The following is a 17779-nucleotide window of genomic DNA, read 5'->3' on the forward strand; positions in this document are numbered from 1 at the left end:
CGTGCGACCTATCGAACGTTGAGGCAGCGTGTCTTGTGAATGACTGAGGCTAGGGGCTGTTTGTGCGCTGGGAGAGGCATCTAGCGGTAATCATTTGAAACTCTATGCCCCGCTCTATCTATGCCCCGCCCTCTCTATGCCCCGCCCTCACTGTGCCCCGCCCTCTCTATGCCCCGCCCTTTCAAGTGGTAAGAGTTTCATTCATGGGTGGTTCGTGGTTGCAGCGATATAGCGATTTCAAATCGGGTCCATCTTTTTTAAACACCCTGTACAGTATTTATATGTATAAAATCTTGACTTAAAGCTTTCGTGTCTGCAGGAATTAATATTTTTGGGTCTTTTGTTAAAGTCACATAGATAGGTTCAAATAAAATAACAAAAAATAACAAAAATACTACGACGTTTTGATCGCAACACAAGTAATCGTCAGGAGAAAAAAATAGCGGGAAAGCTGCTGAGGCAGGATGTTTTAAAGGTTTGAAATGGGTGTAGCCCAAGGGTCATAATCGAAGTGGGCAGGGCTAGTGATGTTAAAGTGAGAAATGTAAATGTAAGATCGAAGAGCTACCTCCACAACTACAAAGCTGCAGAGGTGGCCATTGTATTGTGAGAGATTAGCATGTCAATGTAAGATCGCGGAGCATAAAATTCACGATCTGATCCCATCTGTGAAGGATGTGATTCCTGACATGCAATCCTGATGACGATTGCTTGTGTTGCGATCGAAACGTCGTAGTTTTTGTTATTTTTTGTTATTTTCTCTGAACCTATCTACGTGACTTTACCGAAAGACCCAAGAATATATATGTGCAGTGACATAAGAGGGGAGGGGCTGCTGGGGGCTCTGGGACCCTAGGCAACCCAGACGCTTAAGCCCCTTGGCGCCAGGCACTGGGTTCCCAGGCAACCCAGACGCTTAAGCCCCTTGGCGCCAGGCGCTAGGTTTCCAGGCAACCCAGACGCTTAAGCCCCTTGGCGCCACCAACGGGGGGGGGGGGGGGCTGTGTGTGCTCTGTGGGATATCTGGGGGCGCACACAGCCCCACCCCTCGTGGGGACGAGGCATAAAAGGGCAGCTCCCTGGACGATCGAGGCCAGTTGTAGCTCAAGACCCAAGAGCCAAGACCAGCCATCTCAGGACCCTGGGATGTTGTGAGAGCCAGTGGTGGAACTCTGGAACTCCCGGCTCTACTTCCTTGTGAGGGCGAGTTCCAGAGCGTAGCCAGAGTAGTGGATCTAGGCTGTGTACCTAGGCTGTGTACCTAGGCTATAACAGAGTAAAAGGACTGTTGGAGTGTTGGATTGTAATAAAGAAGTTACCTCTACAAGTGTCTCCGGAACCCATTACATATGTATAAAATTTGATGATTGTAATTCACATTAATAGGTGATATAATAAATATATACTGTAATTCAAGAAATATGGAATTCTTCACATCCTGTATCAGTGTAATATGGAGATTGTTGTCCGTCATTTGACTCGTTTGGTTGTACATGACGTCATGCATGATATCTGCTTTCTCGTTATTGGGCAAACCAAAATGATTCTAAGCTGTGGACAATATTAACAATAAAATATGCACAGTATTGTTATTATCTGTGTATAACTAACTTACAAAGTTACTTTTAAAATATTCGGTTTAGATGTCTGCAAAGTCAATGTTTGTTTTTCTTTCTGAAGCAAAGTAAATTTCTAATGTGCAATGTTGAGCCACGGGTACTTGTGATTGTGCATCCTGAACGTGTGATGGAATAAGCGGGGCTCTAGCGGTGACAATGTGTGTCTATCGTGCAGGACATTGATCTGCTTGACAAGCACGGGCGGACACCGATCATGTTGGCGGCACTTCGCACTCAGGGGTGAGTACAGAACCACGGTCATTGCAAACAGTTTCACGTTATTAGGAATTGTCAGCTTCCACCACCAGATTGCCATACATGTTGCCGTCCATTGCCAACATGCGTGCCAGATTGTTATGACAAGAGCCAAGCAAAAGGTTGATTCTTTTTAGTGCCTACATTTATATTAAATTAGTTGGCTTGTGGCCGCATCTGTGGTACTGCTGCACGTATATGAGTCTATGCTTCTATTACCTTAAATCAATAGCAAATTTTACCTCTATAGGCACCTCCCTTTCTTCCTTGGGCCCCCCCATCCCTTCCTGATACGGCCCTAATAACCCTTCATGATCGGGCCCCTTTCATCACTTCCCTCTTTTGGTTCTGCGCCTTTCCTTTTCAGGACCCACCTCTTCTTCTTTCGGCCCCGCCTCTCTGTTTAGGCCCTGCCTCTTCCTCAGGACACTGGGTTGGGCTTATTTGGGTCGTGCTCGGGGTTATGGAAGAGGGTGGAGGCAGTGTGCGAGCGCACCAGTTGGAAGTGGTGGCCGGAGACATTAGGGATTGGACGACTTCACTGCAATCACCAAATCCCTCTTTAGAGCCACAATATGAAAAATATTAATAATAGATACACTGTGTTTATCTTATTAGCTGATGAAGAAAGAGACACACGTATGCATTTCAACAAACCTACAGCCGGTTTTATTACACGAAACCCCACGTTGTTGGGTATGGCCTATTACGTTTATGTATTTATTTGGAGGGAGGGAATTGAAGCCAAGTATGGTCTGGAAGGAACTGTAAAGCGAGGGAGACCTAACAGAGAGTGACTTTACGACGAAAGATATTGGTGCCAGAAAGATGTGGCACTACTTGAGCATATTGGCACAAGACAGGAAAGTGTAAACAAATGATAAAATGTGCAGTGGACAGCTATGGGTTATCTGCCCATGGATCGTGATTATGATGGTTTGCTAATGATTTCGGAGTATGAAAATAATCCAGGTTCACAGTTACAAAATTGTCATTGGAAACCGTGAGGCCTATCATCCGAAAATGTATCTCCTTTCATTTTTGGCGTACCTCTAATTTACAACAATGGATTGTCAACTCACGTGGTAAAATATCGCATGTATATGTACAGCCCTTGGTCAGTTCACTGCTGGATGAGATCCTCCCCACGCTGTGCGGGTCATTGACGTTATTGACCATACTTTATGCTCAACAGTGCATGGGGTGGTGCAGTGGGAGAGCATAGACCCGTGGGAGCATTTGGGTACACAGTGCAACAATTTATATTGCTGCAAAAGTGGATTGTCAGGAAACTATTGCACTGTACAGTACACATGGCACTGCATTGTGTACTGTTATCAGCACATACATTGTTTCGCGTGCACTCAAATTGCTGCTAATATATTTGTACAGGCAGAACAGTAAACAAATGTTTCTCTCTACATGAAATTTCAGTATTTTCGTCTCATCAGCTGTTGGTCTTTCTAGACCAGACTCATCCAGCAGCATTTGCTTACGTGAGCAAATATTTGTTTAAATGGTTTTGACTGTCTGTGCATACTCAGCAGAGTTAGAACCTGTGAAACAAATATCGGTGGGTTGTCAGAAATTATTGGCAAGAGCACTCTCTTTTCAAATAAGGGGTCTGGTTAATTACAAAATAAAGCAATATCGGGTGAAAAATAATTGTGTTGTTATTGCATTATGGTTAAATACACAGACTTAATGTATTTATTAACTGACAGTGTATGAATGATGTATATTTATCAATGTTACATCACATTTATTACGTGCAAGGACTGATGGAAGCCTGTATTACCCACAATGCAGTTTGTACTCACATCAATGTTGCACTGCGACCGTCTAATTTGATTGAACAAATCTAGCCATCACCGGTTCCCTCCAGTCACCACTGGCTTACCGGTGGTCAGTCGTCTTCTTCACTATCCTATCACAACCACCATGGTTACCGTGCCAATAAACTCCACTTCTTGATTCCTCCACCAATGTTGAGGGCTCAAGTCTACCAGACACTGTTTCCTCTCATCTATACTGCATCAAACCACCACACTGCAGGTCACACCACTTATCTTTCTGCTTTTTTTCTCATACCACCCAACTTTGGAATTCCCTCCAAAATAGTAGATTTTACAAAGTTTGTATAACCCTGCTCTATTCAATTCCCTCATTAGCGCTAAACAATTACACCTTTAAAAGTGATACAAAAGAATGCTATGTTCACTGTCCTCGAAGCGCGATAGGCTTCAAGTAAATCTTCCCATCATCGTCGATATCATCTTGCATAGCCATGATCTACCGACTGCCAGATTAGGCCCCTTTCCACATTGTCGCCATGCCCCCCCACGGTCTTGCAATGCCGTAATCCATCTCGCATGCAGTGGTCATCCACATGGGTGTGCATTCCTTTATTTGGCTGCCATTCTATCACCAGCCTCATCTGTGGTCATCCCTTATATATATTAAAAACGTATTTGAAGTCATGCTATGTAATGTATAAACCCACTCCGACACGTCTTGCACGCGCGGACTCACGCGCACGTAGCCCGGAGCCGACGCGCATGCTGGTGCAGTGCGGAGCGTCCCTGGGGCGCGTGGACCAGCTGCACGGCAACTCGGTGCTGCACTACGCCGTGCAGGGCGGCGCGGGGATGCCCACACAGGTGCTGCTCGATGCCGGAGCTCCGATCGACATAGTCAACAAAGAGGTACCGCTCTGCATGGGTCCCTGCCGGACGAGCCGCTACGAGTTTAGGTAACACAAACAAGGTCTGGTTGTGTGTAACAACAAAAAAAATGTGGGTAAATGATGCCCATGCATGGCTCATGTAATGCTTTTCCATCGCATAGGTCTTTTAAATGTATTGTATTGGCAGTATGGAATGCTCTGTTACATGTGTAAATAATCCTTTTTGTTTCTCCAAGTTTTGGGTAACCCTTTGATAAATTTGACTACTTTTAAATTCAATAGGGCAAGTGGCCAATAGCAATACAACTTTCTATGGCAGTTGGTTGATATTTGACCATATTCGCAAAAGTGAAGAGTGCCCCTCCCCCCACTGTTACAGACAGACAAATCTAAAGCATGAATGCTTTCAGCTTAAGTTTGAAAGTGTAAAAAAAAACTATTAATATTTGTTGACCCACATTTATCTCCATAGTCTGATCGACAAGTACAACTTAATAATATTTAAAATGCTTCATGCTGTCTACCAGCAAAACGTGGACCATTACGACATTTCACATTGATCTCTGCAGAACCGAGCACTGCTTAATTGTCGAGTTCACTTCGCTGTGCACACCTGTGTAGTGAGCGACTTCCGAGATACAACGTGTAGAGGGCTTCTTATTTATTTCTCACACTTCAGGCACAACCACTGGGCAACATATATATACATGGCTACGCATGGCTGACCCATCTACACAGCCCCATCTTCAGCGTCTAACGAAATAGCTGGCTGACTAACATAGCGACGACGAAGATGGGAGCCGTGCAGAGGATCGGCCATGTGGCCGGACGATGAAGAGAGATGACGGCGAAGACAGAGACGGCAGCCAGGACCCGGACCCCACGACAGCCCCAAACCTTCGGTCACGTCCCCCTTATATACTCCTCGGCGTGGCCAGGCCCCGCCTCCGGCCACGCCTCCTTCTAGAACCTTCGAGCAGCTTCCCAGAGCTTCCCAACTGACCCCGCCTTTTACCTTTAACCCAGTTACGCCCCCCTTCTAGTTGGTTATTATATAACGCGCCCATACTCGTGATTACCCCTCCTGGTCAACAGATGGTACCCTGTCACTCTGGTCAACAGATGGCACCCTGTCATTACATCTGTGCAAGTGCCCGTGTGTGTCCTTAGACGAGGCGCGATGCCCCCCCCGCCCCTCCCGCCCCTCCCGACCTCTCAGGGTGAAACGCCGTTGGCGATGGCCGTACGGATGAAGGCCTCTTTCGTGGCCCGGCTGCTGGTGGAGGGGCGCAAGACACGAGGCCTCCACGGATCGCGCCTTATGTACGCACTCAAGTCCCGCAAGGCGAGTTTCACGCTGGGGAACGTGCGCGCAGCTTGCGCTGTGTTTGCACGCGCACAAGCACCCGCGTGTGCCAGTGTACGCGGGTCGCCACCTCTCGGGTACAAAAAAACGGTGTATATCACGGGCAGAAGAATATCTCACAGTTCCAGAAGAGGGATGAACTACACGCTACATGTAAATGTATTATGGTTGCCACATGTCCTTGGAAAACCAGAACAGGTGGCAACCATAGCAGGTACTCAGGGGAGGCAGTGAGAGCATTATTAGAATGAGGCGTATAGACAGATTTGCACATGGCTGAATTCAGTAAGCATTGTTTAATAATGGAATGATTAGAAAAGATAAAAATACTTCACAGTAAATCATTGTTTAGGTGCACAAGTATTGTTTTCCTGCCATTGTTTAATCTTGCACATTCAAGGGCTTGCACATTAATGCAGTGTAACCAATCTTGATATGAAGCTTTCGTGACTGCAGGAATCCATACTCTTTAGTTATTTCGGTAAGGTCACGTAGGTAGAAAATAAAATAAATCATGACGTTTCGATCGCAACACAAGCGGTCGTCCTCAGGCGGAAAAAATATAATCCAGCAGTGGAACTGCTGAACCAGCAAGAGAGCAGTCAGAACAAGAGGTTATATATGTGGCGATGGGCAAGCAAGCGGGGTCTGAACTGGAAAGGAATTCTTATTCTTATTATTTTATACTTACGTGACTTTACCGAAAGAACCAAAGAGTATAGTGTAACCAATGTTTAACATTTCGATTTAAAGCTTTCGTGACTGCAGGGATTCATCTTCTTGGTTCTTTCGGTAAAGTCATGTAGAAGGGAAATAATCAAATAATAAAAATAAAACATAATAAAATAATTCTCACGACATTTCGGCCACAACGCAAGCAGCCGTTCTCAGGTGAAGAACAGGTCTGTCGGGAAGACAGTTTAACAGTTCAATGATCTGCAGGTCATGTTTGGTGGAGGAGTGATGTGTGGGTCCTCCCACCTCTTACGAGACATCATGCAAGCCTGGAAGAATTGGCCAGTTTTCCACTAGAGGCCCTTTTGCTGGCAGTGGTACCAGCAAAAAATTGATAGCTCAAATGGGATAACCCTGGGGAAAATATAAAACATGCTTAAGGAATATGTAGCTGTTCCAATCTTGAATTTGTTTCGGGTCAACGTTGTGTTATTTTTCATCTTCATCTTCTTCAAGCAATGGCTATTAGTACCCAGTCAGGGTGACCACCATAGCATAAACAAGATGATCATTTAGAGAATGAAAAACACCGATTCTTACACAAGTGGTTCGTCTCGTGCATCGTGAGCTTAAGAATCGCTACTAATCGATGCCACATCATGACACCCCGGTGTAAACATGAAGTGCTATTACCTCCTGGGTGCATGCAGAGTCTAGGCATGGTGCTGGTGTGGCTCCTTGCTGGGCTGTCGTTCGGGCTCGTGGGCGGCGTGCTGACGTTGAATTCTGAATCATGGCTGCTGAAAGGCACTCTGCTGTCTGCCGTGTGGGGGTCCAGTGCCTTAGTCACAAGGTACCACGATGGCAAAACATGCACCCCTCAGGCTTACTACCATTTTACTCACCACGGCCTTCTACACTCATCATCCATATCGCAAGTCACTGGAGTGCAATGAGAAATCGAGGCAACTTCTTTCACTTCTATCTATTCACCTGTTAAATACTCGCATTTATCCACAACTTTTCAATGGCTATTTTATAGTACGTTTATGGTACATTAGCACAATTATTGAAGGTGGCCTGGGATAAAAAAACATCTAAAATGTTCGAAATAAGCACAAACAGAGGTGATCGGTTGGAAACTCGCTGAGGAACAGAAATAAGAACATGTGGCTTCGAGATATCTGCTCCTCCTGGTGCAGCCAACTCCTTGGTCCAGTCTGCAGCCTTTCCTTTAGCACCATGTACTCTGCAAAGCCCAGTTGCTATGCTTCAGTTACCTGACTGATCCACCAAGCCCGGCCACTGCAGTTCATTAACACATTCCTGCGGAGGGAGCTGGTAGGAACGTTGGGTTGCTCGGTCAATGGCCAGGGTCAATAGCGGCGTGGTGTATTCCGCAAATATGGCCTACTGTGAGGGCGGGCACAAGCCGGCGTGAGTAGGTTAAACGTTAAGTTTTATAAGGGCACCACGTGGTGACCAGCCCCTCCCCTCCCCACCCAGCCCCTCCCCTCCCCACCCAGCCCCTCCCCTCCCCACCCAGCCCCTCCCCTCCCCACCCAGCCCCACCCCTCCCACCCCCCACCCAGCCCCACCCTCCCCACCCAGCCCCTCCCCACCCAGCCCCTCCCCACCCTCCCCTCCCTACCCAGCCCCACCCTCCCCTCCCCACCCAGCCCCTCCCTCCCCACCCTCCCCTCCCCACGCAGCCCATCCCTCCCCACCCAGCCCCTCCCTGCACGATGGACAGACACAATAATCCCCTGTGGGCTGGTGTAACCAGGAGGTTCCTACCAGTAATACACACATAAACTGTTTCACCAACCATGCAGCTGCCAATGCTCAGTTCAAAGTCCCAAGACTACACTCATTGTAAAATCAGTTGCAGGTGCTGCCCAACTGGTTTATTCAGGGTGGCAAGATAACGTACAAATGACACAGAACAAATGAGAAACAATTCAATGAATTGTGACAATTTAGTGGACGGAGAATAGTTGCCATGGCTACAGCGTTACCCTACCGCTGCCTCGGTGACCTAGATCACAACATGATCTCGCCTTCTCAGCCAGCTGTTATTTGTATTCACTTGTACAACATAGTATTTAGTCCGTCGACCTCTTGACTTTCCCGATTTAAGTTATCAATACAAGTATTTTGCACCTCTGATTAGCACGGTTGGATACGTACGGTGCGAAATAAGTTCAACATAAAGGTATATACTGAACCAGTTTTGATTTTCAGGGTCTAATCAGCAGTCAGGCTTGTTAAGTGAATACTGCTGGGCTTCCAGATGTTTTTTTATCTGGGGCATTCCACATAATGCTCCATAACAGGACATAATATATTTGCATAGTTTTCTTTCATGTTCACTGCTTTTGCTGAAAATCACATCAACTTCAAATTTTGTTTGTGTGTTTTTTCATACATGACTTTAAAATTACCATGTCAATGCACAACTGCACTCGACTGCCTCACGATATTTCCACTTGCATTTTAGGCGAGGGAGGGCAAGGGGTGGGTAGAGGGATTCCGGCCTGTGCAGCCAAACCACTGCAGTTCCTTTTTGCTGTGCTGTCAGCTTTTTTGGCGAGTAGAGAATACAAACTTACCACGAATAAATTATTGTACAGCATCTAGATTCTTGCTCATCGAATACTGTAACCGAGCCATTTGACTCCAATCTTCAAATATCGTGTAAAACTATGGTGTGCAAGGTTGCCAAAATAAAAACGGGACGTATCGTGGGAAGAAGGATTTCTCACAATAGCGGAAGAGGGGAGAACTACGTGTCCATCCTTGATCCTGAGCCAGTTTTGCAACAGACTTAAAATAATGTGTTATTTCACAGAGCTTACTCTGTGTGATCAGTGCCCATTTGTGATGGACTGGACTCAAAAGAGTGCGCAATAACTAGCGTCTGGACTTACTTAAAAAGTGCATTGCTACACAACTGACAAGAAACCGGGACCAGCCTAAGCAAAACCGGGGCCGTTATCTTCCTCTGGCATTACAATGCCGCAGGCTTCCCCGAGCAGCTGCCTCAACAAGGGGCCAGGCGGCAACCCGAACTGTGTGCAAAGACTGTGCGAATATTTTGTCTCTCATCTCAGTGATATTTTTCAGGTTCCTGTTTTTCCAGGAAAGCCAGAAGGTAGCGCAGCTTGCTGCCTTCTCGTCCACCATGCTGTGGACGCACTTCACGTGGTTCTTTTGGCTGTGGCCTCATATCCTTTGTGTTTTCACCCACAATGCACCGCATTTGATTTTGGCTGTTTATATGTTTTTTTCCATCTTAGTAGGTCAACCAACACTGGACACGGCTAGCTGTTGTCGTACTCTTTGGTTCTTTCGGTAAAGTCACGTAGGTAAAAAATTCAATAAATTAAATGAAAACAACTAAATTAAATCACGACGTTTCGGGCGCAACACAAGCGTCCTTCTTCAGCTGGAGACAACGTCGCGAAAGCACAACCGCTTAAGTGTGTCACAGCCATCTCTGAGACACACTTAAGCGGTTGTGCTTTTGCTACGTTGTCCCCACCTGAAGAAGGACGCTTGTGTTGCGCCCGAAACGTCGTGATTTAATGTAGTTGTTTCCATTTATTATTTAATTCTTATTTTTTCCCTACGTGACTTTACCGAAAGAACCAAAGAGTATGAATCCTTGCAGTCACGAAAGCTTCAAATCTACAATTAAAGCTGTTGTAGTGTTTGATGACAAAAGCCTCTTGGTAAAATGATCGCATTCGTATTGAAAGGTCTCAAAAATTGACAGCACGCGTGGCTCTCAGCACAGAAATGAATTAAGTCGTCCCGTCAAAACTCATGCCTCTCACGCCTGTGGAAGAGCTGAGGGCGGTGCGAGATGCAACGTCCAATGCACGACACCTCGATGGCCACTTCCAGTCTCGGCAAAACATCGCTGTGGCGTTATTGCACGCAGAGGAAGCCAATAACGGCACTTCAAGGCTGCCGTCGTGTATTTGAGTGCAGAGATGCATTCATGTATTGCCGGCGCTCTTACATTGACGCGGTGATGTCATTTGTGGACGGGTGGCAGTTTTGTAGCATGCGTACACAACCACGTGTGACGATGTCAGCAGGTATGTTACCATAATTGTGTGATTGTTAGCGCAAAACAATAAAAAAAAACAGTAAAATTATGCTTATTGGAATAGAATGTGCAAGTCAATTAACAACGCAGAATCATACTCTTTATACTGTAGGATTCCGATGAACTATGAAGTGCTTTTTCACAAATGTCCAGCATGGGTAGGTCAGAAAGTTACAACGACAAACAATATGAAAACATGATAGGAGTGCAAAGTATAGGAAAGGTAAGCAAGTCACTAATATATGTGTGTTTATTTTACCAGGTAAAGCACACTGAGTTATTAGCTTTTTCAGAAAAATTATATTGCATGGGGAGAGAGATGGAGGCAGAGAGGGATTGATGAAGTGGGGAGGAGGATCCATGGTGGGAGAAATGGATGAGAGTTTGGGAGTGGTGAAGGCTGCGAGTAGAGGCAAGGGGGAGAGAGAGCCATGTGGGAATAGTCAACTCTCCTCCCGACGCTTGGCATGCATCTCTCAGGTTTGTGGCGAGTAAATCAACGTAACCTCATCACAGGTAAGTAATCAGAGCATCTAGATCTTCGTGCCTCTAATAAATGTAACTGATCCATGGTAATTCGGGATTCACAATTAATAATTACCTTGTAACCAAGATCTGTGCTGCATAACATCGGACGCCCATGAAATAGAGCCTAAAAGCTTACACGGCCCTTCCCGCTGAATTAAGTATAATGTAAATAAAATCTAAATTTAAAGGGTTATTTTCAATATGTTGTAGAGTCATTTTACACATTCCACACACTTTCATAAACACTTTGTCGGTGCCGTAAACATTTTATTGGACCCCACCAACTCCAAACATAAAAAACGTGGTGGCTGGAGGTGCCCGGAAGCCAGGGTTTTTATAGAGTGCTGAACACATGGTGCTCATTGGCACGAAAGAACAACCAGTTAAAGCTTTATTTAGCTGCCAAGCGGTATTTGTATTTCCTTGCGCCTTCACGTGAATTGTTTCTTTGACGGCCGTGTGCACACGTGGGTGGCGCTTGGTCCCAGCCGCTGGCCGTGATTGTGAGCGGAGCGGCATTTTACTGCCTCGCGAAGGTGGCACGCCCTCCACCCGGCATCGCCAGGAACCAGCAGGAGCAGAGACAGGTCTGCACACGTGCACCCAACACCGTCTCGAACGAGGTGCGCGCGTGTGCCCGCGCCGCGTTGGCTGGGTGGCTCGCGGGGGTTGACGCTCGTGTCGGGGGGCACCGAGCTGCCGTCAAATCCTGATTTCAGCCACCCGTGAGTAAACCGGGCCTCAGAGTGAAGCTGCAGTGGCGTGGAGATCAGCGGCGCAGTGGTTTGTGTACTGCGATATGAACCTGCTGGCCTGAGTTCGATTCCTGGCCATGGCTTAGTGCAGAGTTTATTGATACCTAACTTGGTCCTGGGAACCCCTCTCTCACCCCCCTCATTTCAGTAGTATGGTCAAATGATACGGTGTAGGGACGGCTCCGTTAAGCAGTGGATGTATAACTGTAAATTATCGCTTAAGGTTATTCCTGAGTAAATGCCGACAGTCCTCGCCCCCCCCCCCAGAAAACACCGGCTCATTATACCGGGCTCGCGTGTTTACCACGATCAAACCATAAAAGGTTACGAGAGAGTGGTGACACTCTCAGAGCTGATTTTGCGTCAATGTGGGCAAGTTTAATTGTGCGCAACAGGAAATAGGGTAGACGTGCCGGTCGCAAAGGAGCGCAGAAGGTGGAGAGAATTGATTGCTAAAGCATCACTGGTTCCCCCACGAGCTCCATGGTTATGGGACTGACGACGTTGATGATGATGGTGAAGATGGTAAACTTGCCGTGCGTATTTTCAAATTGATGTGTATTTGTGTTGGTGTGTTTGTGTGTTGCATTAAACTACGATTGCGTGCGTGGTTTGCAGACGGTCATCAAAATGGCTGAGGCTGGAACATTCACGGCGTCCACGTATTGCATAATTTGCCTGGTATGTTCACCCCGAACGGTTCAGTCCCAGCATGATACTCTCTGCTCTCAGTCCTTCGCTTGCTCAATCCTTAACTCCATCCTTCACTCTGTCTCTTGACGAGGCTGAACGCTGGGCGGGCCAGCGATGGGAGCGGGGGGACACTTAGCGACCTTGAATAAGCAAAGTGGAATGTTTGGCTGAGCTTTATAAAGCACATTTGGGGCCCATATGAGAAGAAACGTAAGGCGAGAGTTGGGTCAATCAAGGCCACTCACTGCCGAACTTCCCGTCTCAGTCATGGCATAATTACAGGGCTCTACCGGGTACTCCCTGTGGAGGGCGGCCAGGCGAGCATGGCATCCGGCTGTGCTGTCATTGCACAAACACAATCTTCCCATCACGATCTCCCCACCGGTTCTCCCTCTCCACGTGCAATTAAGAGTGGACGAGTACCACATGCTTGTTATCCATTTCAAGGTGGGGTTCACAAACCACGAAAAAACATCTGCTCTCCCAGAAACCCAAACTGTTTTTCTTAAATCATCAAGCCTGCTGAAGAGGGCGCCTTCAGTGACGATCAGCATTTATATAAATCACGGGAGAGGCAATCGGGGTGGCGCTGTGGAAGAGTGTGACTCATTTACAAGTTGTGAGGTCAAATCCCTGAGGGCATCATTCCTCTGGGGTCAATAAAACGCGTACCACTTTGTGGGAAATCGACAGTGGTGGTCTAATGAATGGACCGATTCCCATACCGATTTGTGAGATTTTTACCATTGCCTCAGGACCGACAATAAACATGACCCACCGCACAACGTTCATTGGTGTACCGAACATATCTGACATTTTGACTATTTAAACTATACGCCGGCTCCTTAATTCTTACATGTTATGTGGCTGCAAGATGTGCATTCGCACGCCCTGCTTTACTCGTGTTGGCGTGCGTCACGTGACTCGGCGCCCCCCCTTGTCTGCTGCGTTTCACAACCCAGGCACCTAGGCCCCCCTTCTCCAAGCACTGCCCCATGTGTGGCAGATGCATCGAGGGCTACGACAGCCACTGCTGGTGGATCGGAAACTGTGTTGGTGAGTGCGGAGGAAGTGTGAGGTTCCTCCACACTTTGTTGTATTTAGTTCCGAGTCTTAGCCTAGTTGACGACAGCCTGTGGAACTTTAGTCAAGTCTTAGTCTGTGGATTTATGTAGTCATTCCCCTTAATCTAGCCAACTTAAGCAGTCAAAACATTTCGGCAGACAATATTATCCCCCACCCCCCCCCATTCCACATATCATCACGTCCGCCAATCGGCGTTCACGTTAAATGTATTTATAAAACGAATGATCAATTATTGTGTCCCTCAGAGCACTGCTGTTTCAAATACCATTGCTAAATTATCTTGGTCTGCGCCTTCGTTCAGCCTAATTTATTTACACCCACTTAGAGCTATCGTTGACTAAAGTTAAAATAGAACGTTTTTTACGAATGTTCCCACTACAATTTCACTTACAAAATTAACACCGGTGTGAAGTCATGGACACATCGCAGTGCGGCACCCAGTGATGCTCTGATTGCAGATAGGACATGTGCTTGCTTTACGCTCCTGCTGCAATTGCATGAGCTTTGCTCAAAAATGTGGGATTTATTTTTAGATGGAAACGTTTCGTTGAGGTGAATGTGGACATTAAAATTGTGTGTCCTGGTGACGAGGGATAACTAACATGCTTGTTTGTTTGTTTGTGTTAGGTGCAAAGAATTGGAGGCACTACTTTGGCTTGATGCTGTCTTCACTGGCATGGTTGACATGGCTCCTCGGGGGATGCGTCTTTTGTGAGTTGAGAAAATTCTGTTGAATGTGTTACATGCTTCTGCACAAAATGTTCGGAATTCAACTGCGGGGTCCTGTGTCGCGTCTAGATAACACAACGCTCGCTGGCGTATATTTTAAGTGCATACAAGTTGATAAATGTTTATTTTCATGGAAGATTTACTTAAGGTGTCCAGCTCAAGCTGGTTGGTCGACAGTGACATAAAATCACAGAGTAAGTTACATCGGTAGATAAATGAAACAATCGCATGCAGAGTTGAACAAAACAACAGGATAATGTAGAAAGACAAATATCAGCAATAGTTAAACATCATACAAGGGAGGCGAAAGGTTGATGAACAATTTACTTGACTTAGAGTACATATTGATTCGAATAATCTGCGTTGTTATTCCACCTTCCTATTTGAAATCCAGTGCATGATGTGTTGCCCGTGCACGGGCAAACATTGCAATTCACACACACGAGTGACACGATGTATACAAAATATTAATATGGGTGCAAGTTATTGTCTCATCCTTGTGCCACATAACATTCCCCAACTCTGCCACATTGAGTCGATGGATAGGCGTTGAAATGGCCATAGCCAGTGGTGCCTGCTGCTGCTACTGCTGCTGCTTGTGTTTGTTTCTTGACGTAACGAGCGCAGGATCCCGCGCGTGCGCGCGCCCCCGCGTGGCGTAGAGGCGGCCCTTCATCCGTGACGCGTGACGAGTCGGAAGGACTCTCTGATGGCTCGAGCGTGATGCGCTCTGTGGTCACAATGAAAGCGGACTGCGATGGAATCACCGATCTCACCGATATTAGCCAATCCAATATTACTCGGTCCGTGGATCGATTCGCAATGAAATCGACGCAACGATTAACCACGCAAATTATGATTTTCCCAAATAATTTTGATGCGCGTAAATTGTGGGTCGGCTGAGCGCAATCGATACAATTGATCTCGATTAATGATCCGCAATGACCATATGTGGGCAAACACACGCCCGGTTCCTTCCGTGCATGGGAGAGGGCAAATCTCTGATTAGTTATTTTGTCGGGTGTATGATTTTATCGTATTATGGTGCCTCTTGAACCAAGAGACTGTGATCGGATCGTTTTTCCTCGTTCCATCGAGTGCATCTTCACACACCGCAGAGTCATGAACGGTTGGTTCATCGTCGTCACTCTGCCTATGACCAAATTGCACCCGGAACTAGCCCAGTCTCGTCAGATCTCGGACGCTGAGCAGTGGACAGTGTGTGGATGGGTGTCCTGCAACCATGCACAGAAGGTTGCTACGGGGCTACATGGTGGGCAGCAGAGGGCAGTGCAGAGACATTCAGTTGTATTGCACTTCTACGCTCCTACATATGATCCCCGCCATCAATTCACACTGACCAGTGTGGTGGTACAATCATTTGTCAATCCACTGATGGATGAAGGCCTCCACACGCCGTGTCGGTCACAGGGGTTGTTTGGCCATGCTTCGCCATAATGGTGAGGGTCATTTGATGAAGTGGGGTTTGTGGGGCGAGCAACCATGACCTGTTCAAATATCACTTAGCACTGACATTAGCCATGGCTAGGAATCTAATTCAGGTCCATAGGTTCGTGGTGCAGTGCACTAACCACTACTCTACGGCTTCACAAATGTACTACGTCTTTCCCCAAGTTCTTCTAACCTTTCTCAATTCAAGAAACGTATGAACACATCTATTACGCCTTGAATAGTGCTGTTTATTGCTGGGTTTTTTTGGGCCTTTGGCCCTGTGCTCAAAAACATAGATTTGAACAAAAACATGTTGACCCAAAAATGTTTCTTAAAATTACGTATTATACTACATCCAGCCGCATCATTTCTCAGAAGTGTTGAACGCAGGGGGGGTCCCTCAGTCTGGAATGCAGAGTGTGGGGGTTGGGGCCCCTCAGGGCCGGACGGCACGTGGAGCCGAGTGGCGCGCATCACCACCTGCTCCCCGTGGGTCACCTGGACCGCCTTCAACGCAGCCTTCCACATCATGTGGTTGATGACTGCGCTGAGCACGCAGCTCTACCAGGTTTGTCCGTGGCGTCGTGCGTGCGGCGAGTCGCGAAGGCAAAGTGGGCGAGAGTGGCCCGCGAGCCACGCCGCCGCCTCGCGCGTGCCGTGCCCGCCATCAGAGGCGCTCGCTAACAGCACTCGCCCCAACAGGCATACGTAGGCTCGAACGGGGGATCTTTGTTTTGGTGTGCTTCAATGCGCGCACGAACACATGCAGGAGTGCTGGGGGAACCTCTCATTGGCGCCAAATGTAACCATTTAATCACAAACCTTAATTGCAGCTCATTCAGCGTGTGCTCTTCAGACTAGATCTGAGATATTCAAACTGCAGCCCGTGGACAAAATCCAGCCAGCGATGTAACTGAAACTTACGACTGTATTGAATACAGCTATCCTCAGCTTTAACATTAAGTGAACATTAAATGAACAAATATATGCGTGATGTGATTTAAATCAGCGTATACATAGCGAAAGCTTCAGTCACATGGTGCGATTGGGTTGATGTCGGCGTGCCTCAGTCCGTTGTAAGGTTCATTGAATTTACTCGACAATAGTTTGTGTTTTAAATTGAGTTTATCACATCAGAAAGGATAACATTCTCCACCAGTTTGTGTTTTTAAAAAATGGGACCTTTTTACCAGTATCAAATTAAAACCTATTCTTATTTTTTCATACGTGTGTTGAAAATCGTTTTGTAAAGCTTCCTATCCGATCCGACTTTTTATACTTGACAGATATTTGTTCTGAGGATGACGGTAGAAGAGTACGTCAGTAAAAAGAGCTGCCACCATGAGCACGGGACGCATCCCCACATGCCACCGCTTCACAAGTGAGAACACCGCTCCGCTCATTCGGGCCTTGTCGCTCACGTCGTATGCTGGCCGTGGTCCCGTTTGTTCTACAAAATGGAATCATTAACCCGGTTCATCGTGCTGTTGTTGGCCGCTGAGCATGCTCAGCGACCACGATATTTTTAAAAAATGTGCAAGTAATCCAACCACTAAAGCATTCACACCTGTTCTCTCTGAAATAAATGATGCCTGTGCATTTATACAATATAATAGTTCGTTTTGTAAATCATCTGAATGCAACCGGATTTCACATAAATACTGTGCATTACGGAAACCGTTTGTCAAGCAACCATGCAAAGTGCCGGGCATTGCATTGCAGTTTCCACCAGACTTTTGTGCAATGTGCAGAGCTGGCCGAGAGAGCCAAAACCGTGGGGGGAAGTACACGAGCACAGTTGTTGCTCTCCGAGCCTTC

At 46.8% G+C, this 17779-nt stretch overlaps 1 protein-coding gene across 1 annotated transcript in view; it reads left to right on the top strand.

Moving 5' to 3' along the window:
- Positions 1-17779, top strand: part of LOC144719736 (palmitoyltransferase ZDHHC17-like) — a 30605-nt gene that overhangs the window by 11765 nt on the left and 1061 nt on the right. The window contains exons 6-16 of the mRNA XM_078595902.1: positions 1795-1859; positions 4417-4579; positions 5780-5905; positions 7312-7454; positions 9728-9827; positions 11711-11833; positions 12620-12682; positions 13657-13750; positions 14408-14491; positions 16366-16529; positions 17248-17342. Of these exons, the coding sequence (XP_078452028.1) occupies positions 1795-1859; positions 4417-4579; positions 5780-5905; positions 7312-7454; positions 9728-9827; positions 11711-11833; positions 12620-12682; positions 13657-13750; positions 14408-14491; positions 16366-16529; positions 17248-17342 (1220 nt within the window). The remainder of the gene's footprint in view (positions 1-1794; positions 1860-4416; positions 4580-5779; positions 5906-7311; positions 7455-9727; positions 9828-11710; positions 11834-12619; positions 12683-13656; positions 13751-14407; positions 14492-16365; positions 16530-17247; positions 17343-17779) is intronic.

The sequence above is a fragment of the Lampetra planeri genome, chromosome 7 (assembly GCF_965212315.1).
Source record: "Lampetra planeri chromosome 7, kcLamPlan1.2.h2, whole genome shotgun sequence".
Taxonomy (NCBI): Eukaryota; Metazoa; Chordata; class Hyperoartia; order Petromyzontiformes; family Petromyzontidae; genus Lampetra; species Lampetra planeri.